We start from the raw sequence: 10,846 nt of genomic DNA, 5'->3' as shown, positions 1-10,846 counted from the left end.
GGCTCACAAATATCCGTAACAATCTATTTTTTCTACAATAAATAGACGACAAAAATTAAAAAAACACGAGACATTTTTTTGATGTAATGAGGACACACCTGCCCTCACAATAGTGTCACATTGCCATCCTTATTAATAAGGTAGCTGCATATATGTAGGGGTGCACGCGGATTGGATTGGATCGGATATGACCAAAATTTCAATTCGATCTGTACTAAAATCATTGGATCGGATCGGATTTAATATCCATAGTTTTTAAGATTGGAACCTATCCGCACATTTGCGGATCGGATCGGATATCGGATATATCCGCAAAACACAAAAATATTTTTAAAAGCTTATTTTTATTAAAAAAATATCAATAAAATTCATTTTTCTATTCTTTTAAATATGTTTACTCTTAAAATAATATTAAACATACTTTTTTTAAATAATAAATTAAAATAATACAACATATATGATAATTATTAGTTGAAATAAAACATAAAAAAAATATTTACTTATTTATTTCTTTATTTTTGCGAATATGCGGATATGCGGATACCAACACAAAATCCGCAATCCGATCCGATTAGTGTGTGGATCCGATCCGATCCGAAAGCCCTACGGATCGGATCCATATCCACAATTCTTGGATCGGATTCGGATAAATACTGCAGATATGGAGATCGGATTCGATCCATGAACACCCCTACATATATGACAAACTTTTTTTAATTATTTATGATATCTCCCAATTTACAGGTTAAAGATTAATTTATCGTAAATTTGAGTTTTTATTTAAGAATTTAGATAAATTATTACATGCTCAAATCTCAATATTTATTTAAATAAATGAGTAAGCCAATCACTCGATCAACTCAAGTTGGTTTGTGTAAGACCCACATCGGTTGGGAGGGAAACGAAGCATGCCTTATAAGAGTGTGGATACCTCTCCCTAGCATGACGCGTTTTGACGAGTGAGTGTGGGGGGTTTCGGCTATCATCCCTATCGTCAAAGGCAAAACCGTGAGACCTTGTGTGCCAAAGCGGACAATATCATGCTAGCGGGTGGTCTGGGCTGTTACAGATTGTAAGGTCTCACATCGGTTGGGGAGGAGAACGAAACATGCCTTATAAGGGTGTGGATACCTCTCCCTAGCATGACGCGTTTTGACGAGTGAGTGAGGGGGCTTCGATTATCATCCCTATCATCAAAGACAAAACCGTGAGACTTTGTGTGCCAAAGCGGACAATATTCTGCGGACAAATTAATTAACAATATTATCTTTCATTTGGGAAACATTTATGAAGACGGACATTTTCAATATTCTTAGCATTGAAATTCAATAAGACAAAAGAAAAAGTTTGATTGATAAGAAATACTGTTAAAGCAATATTCCCTATTTAGGGATCCCTCGCAGGACTTTTCTACTCTAATTTTTAATACATGTCTATTCAAAAGATAACTAATTAAATAAAAATATTGTATACACATAAAAAATTAGTTATTAAATAATAATAATAATAATAATATGAAGATCTAAAAGATATTGAGTATTGTTAGTCATGAGATTGTTTGATTGTTATCAACTTCCTAATTAAGTTGATTGTTTAAAATTTATAAGAGAATTAATAATCAGCCCCAATTCTAATTACTTACTTTATTATTTATGTAAATATTATTTCACTTTCTTTGAAATTTTGGTTTATTTTTGGTACATCAGAAAAGTAAAATTCTGAATAGTTTAGTATGGTAAAATACTTGTTTACATACTTGAATAGTTGAATGTGTCACCCACACACACACACACATTCTAGCATTTATGAATGGTTTTAATTTATAAAATACTAAGCATTATTAAATGTTTCTGAACTACTGGTCCTTATCTTTTAGTAGTTTGTCCGCAGTTTTTTCCTATGCAAATTAAACCAGCTTTGGTTTGTATATATATATATATATATACAACTAGGCTATCAATTTGCACACACATATATTGACTCGGTATATTTCTTTTGTTGAGTATTATTAGATATATTAGATTAGAATTATGATACTAAACTTGTATAATATAATATGGTAATAAATATTCTAAAGTTGAAAGTTGTATTTGTGAGTTAGCTAGCTAGTATAGTATAAAATTAATTAATTATTAATCTCATGTGAATCATGTTACATTCTTTAATTAGGGGAACATTATTCCCAATAACTAAATTAATTAATAGTACACCCAATTATATATATTAGAACTCACAGCTTGTGTGTACTTTTTTTAATTAAAAAAATTTAGACTGAGGGAGAAATCATACTCACTTAATGATTAGTATGTAGAGCTAATAACTATAAAATGTTTAAAGAAATGAACAACTACTTAATTCAATTCAAGTTATGAAAATGTATAATAAGCAAAAAGGTAAGGTATACAACTATATATTTCTCGAATTCGCAGTCATAACTTGTTTTATTTAGCATTCATTAATTATTATGATAATTAATAAATATTAAATAAAATAAATTTTAGTTAATTTTTTTGTCTTTCTAATATTACTGTTTTTATTAATTTAATGTCAATGATATTTATAATTAACAATTAATATTTTTATTCAATAAATTAGACATTTCTCAATGTAATTAATTAAGATATACATGTCAAGTTGGAATATAATATTGATCATCACTTATTAAGATATGCACATGTTCTTCAAATAAAATAACACTTCTCAGCAGTCAAAATTTTCATAAATCTAATTTGGATATTTCGAAAACTACCTCTAACTATATTTTGGCGTTATTATTACTAGGGGATTAATTCATTCTTAATGTATTAAATATTGGTTAAAAGTAAACGCCAACCTTTAATTTATATATATATCCTCTTTATATATGATATTTATTTATTAGGTACATGCATATATGTCAAATTCATCATAATATTTCACAACCTTCATTCGGAAACATTTATGAAGAGGGTCATTTTCAATATTATTATCATTTGAAATTCAATAAGACAAATAAAATGTTTGATTAATATATAATAAGAAGAAACAATTTTCCCGAATATATAAATAGTCAGCTTATCCTTTAATTTTTTGTTTTGATTATTGGCCTTTTATAATTTAACTAAGTTTTTAATTAAGTTTTTATAATTTAAAAATTTATAATTTGCTTTCATATTAGATAATTTTTTAAGTAGTTGTCTTCAAACTGTTTTTTGTTAAAACATACAAAATGCGTTTAGAATATTTATTTTTGTGTTTGATATAAGATGAATTATAAAATATTATAAAAAATATAAACACTAACAAAATAATAACTAATAAGAATTTAATTATATTTAAATATTTAGATATGTTAAATAATTTTTAATAAATGTTAATTGATTTTAATGTATTTTAACATTTTTTTAATTTAATTAAGTGGTAACTTGAATTTAAAATTTATTTAATAATAAAATAAAAAAAATCTGCAGCAAAAACTGACAAAAAGAATGTAGACAAAACTGTTAAAATGAAACACAGAACTATTTGAATATAGTATAGATAAAATTATAGTAAAAAAATACAGATGAAATTACAATAAGAAAATACATATAAAATTATCAGAAGAGTGACAAACTATCAAAAAATGGTGAATTGTCGAAAAACAATTGAAAATGTGATAAATTGAAAAAAAAATGACAAACTATTAAAAAATGGCAAACTCTTAAAAGATGATAAAAAAAATTAATTTTTTTATTAGAATAGATATAGCGACAAATAACATGGATGTTTGGCTCATTAGAGTTAGAAAAACAAGACAGAAGAATTGGATTTATTGGTGAGATGAAAAAATATTAAAATAGTGACAGAAAAAAAAAAAATAGAAGAAAAAAATATTTTTTCTAAAGAAAATATCATAACTCTATTCGATACCATATTAAAAAGAATAAAAAAATAATTTTTTTATGTTTATTCAAATATATTAAAATAATAAAATATATAAAAATATTTATAAATATTAAAAAATTAAAATAATAAAAATATAATATTTTATAATAAATATTTAAATATATTAAATAACTTTAATAAATATTAATTAATTCTAATATAATCAAACAAAATTAACTGAATGTTTAAAATTTATATATGAGTCTCAGCCCCTATTCTGATTTTACTTACATTTTTATATAGTAAAGATTTTACTTTCTTTGAAATTATGGTTTATGACTTTATGTACTTGAATGTGTCATATATATCTTCTAGCATCTATGAATGGTTTTAATTTATAAAATATTAAACATTAAATATTTCTGAACTGATTATCGTTTTATATAGTACTTTGTCGGCAAGACCCTTATTAATTATTGGGTATCATACTTCATAAAACATATATATATTGAGAGAGAGATTGAACTAGCAATTTGGTTCTCAACAATTTTGAGCATAGATTAATTAGTTTTAAAAAATATTAATGAGATATTTTATAATAATAAATAATATAAAATAAAATTATTTATGTGTTTTATTATTTATAATAATGTATTTCGTTGTTGCTACACAAATATAAAAATAATATTATTTTAAATAATAAAACATTATATATTTCAACTTTCATATAATTTTCGTCAATTACTTTTTATTTATTATAAATTCTAATAAAACTAGTGAAGTTTCACTCTAAAAATTATTATCTTTATAATAAGTTTTTGTAAATATATACATCAATATTGCAGTTAAATTTTACACAATAAATTAATAAAAAGATATTATGTATCTTGATTATTGTCGTAGAGAATTAAATTAATATTTTTTATTTTTTTAAAAATAATTAATCTGAAATTAAAATTCTCAATAAATTAAATAACTTAATTATTTATTCTTTTATATATGGGAAAACAAGCTTAAGTTCCAGAATCAGTGCGCCTACAAAATGGTTTGTTAATTACTTATTATTTAGATAGGTTTTGGTTGAGTAAGAATTTCTTTCTATTTGAAGATTTTGTTTTGAGGGTAAACTACTAAAAAAATTTTATCTTTTTAAAAATGTTTCAAGTGTTTTATAGTGCATGATAATTCAATAATTTTAATAATTATTTTTAATTATGTATATATTTTATAATAATTTTATAACTGAAATTCATAACTAAAATTATTAAATTATCATACACTATAAAACACCGCCTGATCAAACGCATCCTATTTTTTTATTTTTTGGTTCGGAAAACGTAACTAAAGAATAAATTAATGGAGTAAAAATATTTTAATTTTTGATTGTATTATTGTTAAAATCATTTCACTTTATGGTGCGGCATAGATTGAATAATATATAAATATAATGGCACATACATTGCATTAACCATCAACATCATCAAACGTGAGCAAAGGGTTGCACATTGCGACATCAATTACGTCAACAACAACAACAACAACGACATCAATTACGTCACTACTCAAAAATCCTTGTCGCTTTTGTAGCATAAAAAAATTATCATAACCATAATCATTACAAAACAAATCAAGAAAAAAAAAAAGATTTATAGATTAGGAGATTATCATCTTGGACAAAGTCATGAATTTCAGTATTGAAAATAAATAAATAAATAAATAATATAAGATGCATTCCTAGAATCTTCTCTTTCTCTTCTTGGGTGGTTCTCACTTCCCTCTTGGGACAAAATTAGGGCAAAGCGTGTTACTCTTTTTAGTTTTTTTTTTTATCACTTTCTTTGACCCATGTAAGGGGTTAGGCACTTTTCTAAAAAAAAATTTATTGCTCATATTAAAACTAGGTTAATCTTCGATTTTATTTTATTTTATTTTATTTTATTACAGATAGAGAAGTTTAAATTTACGATCTCTTAAATAAGTATAAGGAAATTATGCCATTTGAGTTATAACTCATTGACGATTTTAATTTGTATTTAAAAATTATCATAAGTCAATTTAATCTTTAAAAATACTAACACAATTAAATTGTCGTATATTATGTTTTTATCGTGTCATGTGATACTTAATGATAATATATCATTAGTAGAAAATTAACAACTATTAATATTTTTTGGGACCAAATTAAACCACTAACTTTTTTTAAAGATCAAATTAACTTATGCGTAATTTTTTTAGAAATTAATTTGAATATTAATCCTATTGAAATTCTATTGTTATGAATTTAACTTATTTGATTTAAAAAAAATTGTTGTAACAGTTTCTTTTGGTATATTTTTCCTTTTCAATGATCAATTTGAGATGATCTAAAAAGAGGACAAAATTATCATTTATCATCTTATACTAGTATCAATTCAGTGTTGGTGGATTGAATTGAATGGGATATGATTGAAAGTTTAGAACTAATTGAAATGGTCAATAATTCAATTAAGCATGTTCATGTTCATGGACCACGCTCTTGTTCTTGTCTCTCCCAATATAGAATGAACATCACAGAAATTGGAAATTTTTTTTTATATATTCTTGAATGAAAGAATTGTTCTTATTAACTATACTCATCAATGGTAGTTTGACAATGATTGATTACAATAGGAGTGAAATATACATAATATTATAATGGTGAAATATATAATCTCATGTAAATTTCTTAAAAGGTTAGAAAAAAAATTGAAATATTAGAAATTAGACTAGCCACTTTGAAGATGAACTTTATTTATTAATCATTACTTTCAATTGATTTTGAAAAAAAAAAAAACATTTCAGTTACTATATATGGCAATGAAAATACTTGTTATGAAGAATGAGATATTTACTTTTGCTTATTTCAAAATTACGGTTATAACCGTTTTCGGTATCTATAAAATTTATGTTTTTTTTTGTTTTAATTAATTTTTCTTATATTTTGTTCAGAAAAAAAAATTTGAAATAGTTTATTATATTTTGGCCTTTACAATTAACTTATTTTGGCTAAATTTTGACATAGAAAAAAACATTAATTAAACTGTCATATTTTTATTATTTTATATATGCTACATCAATAACAGAAACAAGCAAACAACAGCTAATTAATATAAAATATTTTAAAATTTTATTGAAAAAATATTTAATTTGGTCCCTGAAATTACACTTGAGTCTCAATTTAGTTTTTAAAGTTTTAATTGTCTCAATTTAGTCCATACACTTTTAATTGACTCTACGATAGAAATTATCGCAGAAACTAACGTGATTAAAATTTAAAAAGTTTAGAAATTAAATTAAGCCAATTGAAATTTAATCAAAAGACCAAACTGAGTATTTTCTCCATTTTTTTTAACCCCAAAAAGTTGCTGTTAATGTAATTCACCTATGTTTGAAGCCCAAGAAAATTGGACCCACAATTGTAGAAAATATTACATGGTTTTTGTCTAGTCAACATCACCCTTCTTTTCCTTCTCTTTTCCCATCCTTAAAACCCCCTCTTCCTCTCACCTTCTTAGCTAAGAAAGCCTCTTTCTCATTTCACACACACCTCCATTCATATATGAACCTCATAATCTCTTCCAATTAAAGCACCTTACTCTTCTCTCTCTCTTAGAATCTTCACTCCAAATTTCACTACAATATTTGGGTTGATCCATTTGGCATTTATTTACTATAGTCTATTACCAACACACTTGGCCTAATCCAAGTGGTTATATATTCTAATTCCTTGTTCCCTATTCTATGTGCTTGTATTCTTCTTCTTAATGAATCATCATATGTTTTTGGTAACCCATCTGAAATTTCCAACACTAAGTTCCCACTTCTTCACATACCCTTTTTCAAATCATTGATGTATATTCACTTTGTAAAATGTCCAATACTATATATACAATCAAATTGGCATCTTTTTTAGTCCTATAGTTTTTGTGCATAAGCTCAAATTAAAATTCAAGTCTACTATTATTAATACTTATTATTATTAATATTATATATAATTCTCCAAAAATGGAACAAGTTAGTATTGTTGGTGAGTTAATGCAAGGAAAGGAGTTAGCAAAGAAGCTCTTTGACCATTTGAATTCACCATCACCATCATTATCATCATCCTCCTCCTCTTCATCATCATCATCACATGAATCTAATGAAGCTTTGATAGAGAAGATACTTTCAACCTATGAGAAAGCACTCACCATGCTCAATAACACCAACTTCATGAAGGATTCTTCTCATTGTTCATCTTCTTCTCTTGCAAATGGCAGCACAAAAAGTGAGGTCTTGGATAAAGAGGATGTTGCAAAGCACAAACAAGTGTCCAAGAAAAGGTAGAGTTTTTAATATTCATAACTTGCCAAATTCTTGTTCTTTTGTGATTTTTTGGGGGATGAGACTCTCAAGATTCATGATCTGGAAAGTTTTCAATTTGGGGTTCTTAAAAATTTGAACTTTTTTTGTGGGATTCAGAAAGACTATGTCAATGTGGACAAAGCAAGTGAGGGTGTGTTTGGGAACAGAGCTTGATGGTTCTATGGAAGATGGCCATAGCTGGAGAAAATATGGACAGAAGGACATTCTTGGAGCCAAGTTTCCAAGGTTAGAAATTTAGAATTATTCATCTAAAAAAAATATTTTTTTTTCCAATAATAACTCTATTAATATATTTATTATTGAATTGTACTATTTTTTAACATACTAATAATAATTTGACACTCTGAAATTTTATGTCTAAATATATTAATATTAATTGTTAGATATACCAATTCTATCATATTGGCATATATTATTGGAGAAATGGGGAAAATTGAATGTGCTTGAATATGATAGAAACATTCACTTCATTAGCATTTTTTGATATAATAAATATCTTCTAGTTAGTCACAAAGGGGGACATAGGTAACCATATAACTACCACACCATTGGTGAGTTAACCAATGATTATATAAATGGGGAAAAATAAACAATAAAAAAAAGATAACATTTATTTTTCCAGCTATATAATAAGGACAAATTGCTTTTTTAAAAAGGACTATGTAAAACTTATCCAAAGGACAACATTAGATAGATTCAATTCAATGCAAGATAGCAGCTTTTTTATTAATGCATTTAGGTTTCATTTTTCATGTGGTTTTATTGTGTTATAGAAGCAATGGATCCGTACATTGCAAACTGTAAAAATCAGAGACAAAGTTATTTGGTGGCCCTATTTAGTTTTGGATGCACATGTTCTCAATTTATTGCACTGAAAAATTAATAGAATGCAGCCAAATCCAAACCATAATAATATACTAATGTTCCTTTTGTTATTTTGTCATTCATAGTCATATTTTGTAAGTGCCTAATTTCAAGGTTTCTAAATAATTACAAAATATAATGGAGAAGTAATAATTATATATATATATATAGTCCTTAAAAATTGATGTTGTTGGCAAAATAATTTTTAGAAGATTGTATCTCTACTTAGTATACTTAAGAGTATTAGCTCCATTTGATAAATTTATTTAATAATTAATTAAAATTAATATAATTACTATTTTATCAATAAAAACAGAATGCAGCTGGGGATTTAATTTAATTATTAAATAAATTAATCTTCTAAACATATAGAATATGTATTCAAAATTTTTTAAGATATATGTTGAAAAAGCAATATTTTAAAGATTATTTTGGATTATTTTATAATAATACAAGTTTTTTTATTTTAAAAAAATTTATATGTGTTGCTGACAAAGATTGGCTTTGGATTGCAGAGGATATTTCAGATGTACACATAGACATGTACAAGGTTGTTTGGCCACAAAACAAGTTCAAAAATCAGATGAAGATCCAAATGTGTTGGAAATAACCTACAAAGGAAGACACACTTGCATTCAAGTTAGTCATCACTCAAAAAAACCAACAATTTCAAAACCAAACATGGCCTTATTATTAGAAGAACAAACCAAGAATCATCAACCAACACAAAAAGAGATGAAAACAGAACAACCCCATGAAACAATTCTCACATTTGGAACATCACAAGAACTTGAAGTCAAACTTGATGACTTTGACTTTGACTTTGACCCTGACACAAAGGAGAACATTTTCTCTTCACTTTGCTTCACTTCCCCATCAATAGTTTCTGAAAATGATGAAGACAACAACAAAATGTTCTCTTACATTGAAAGCTTTTCTCCTGAATTCATATCACCAACAACAAATTCAGAATCAAACAACATTTTCCACTTTAATGATGGACTAGGCCTATGTGTTCAAACCTCAGATTCTGATTTTAGTGATAATGTTTCAGCACCAACTTCATCAGTCTCTAATTCATCAATAGAAGGCTTGGATTTTCACTCCTTTGATGAAAAGGTGGATTTTGATAATTATTACTCCATAAACTCCTAGAATTTTTCTCTTCATATGAAGATTTTCCCACCACTTTTAAGTTAAATAGCATAATTTTGATACCAACAAGGACATATTTTTATATATGCTAAGATTAAGTGGTGAGTTTTGTAGGATCCTAACTAGCACAATTATGTGTCATGTGAATAGACAATAAAATTTCACTTTGATGCTAGTTAAGAGAGTTTAGTTTTCATGTACCTAGGACAATGTAATGTGAAAATAATGTAATATATCCATGCATGTGTCTTGTTCTGGCTCAATAAGGCTAGTAGCAAGAATTTGTGCAATGTTCTCTTTATATATAATAAATGTCTTTTTGCACAAAAAATTTATCTATAAATGATGGTAGCTAGAATTTCGATTTAACACTTAAGATCTTTTAATATTATTTTAAATGAGTCTCAGTCGATTTCACAAAATTTGTACTAAATCTGACGATTTTACAATTTAAATCTTATTACGATTTCGTATTTTACATACTTAATTTATTTTTTTGATTTTACGTAAAATCTCGATTTTTTTTACCTTTCTATGAATATATCATAAAAAGTCTTACATTGGTTATAATTTAATTTTCTAATTTTTTTATTATTTT

The 10,846-nt window shown here is 25.8% G+C and overlaps 1 protein-coding gene across 1 annotated transcript; it reads left to right on the top strand.

Moving 5' to 3' along the window:
• The first annotated feature begins 7,364 nt into the window (after positions 1 to 7,364).
• LOC112726483 (probable WRKY transcription factor 46) lies at positions 7,365 to 10,579 on the top strand. Its single transcript, XM_025775882.3, has 3 exons — positions 7,365 to 8,186; positions 8,326 to 8,454; positions 9,609 to 10,579. The coding sequence occupies exons 1-3, from the start codon at positions 7,870 to 7,872 to the stop codon at positions 10,246 to 10,248; spliced, it is 1,086 nt and encodes a 361-aa protein (XP_025631667.1). The 5' UTR covers positions 7,365 to 7,869; the 3' UTR covers positions 10,249 to 10,579.
• Positions 10,580 to 10,846: the final 267 nt, after the last annotated feature.

This window comes from Arachis hypogaea, chromosome 12 (genome assembly GCF_003086295.3).
Source record: "Arachis hypogaea cultivar Tifrunner chromosome 12, arahy.Tifrunner.gnm2.J5K5, whole genome shotgun sequence".
In the NCBI taxonomy this organism is placed as follows: domain Eukaryota; kingdom Viridiplantae; phylum Streptophyta; class Magnoliopsida; order Fabales; family Fabaceae; genus Arachis; species Arachis hypogaea.
The sequence above is the reverse complement of the archived record's forward strand: the minus strand, read 5'-3'. Positions and strand labels throughout refer to the sequence as shown.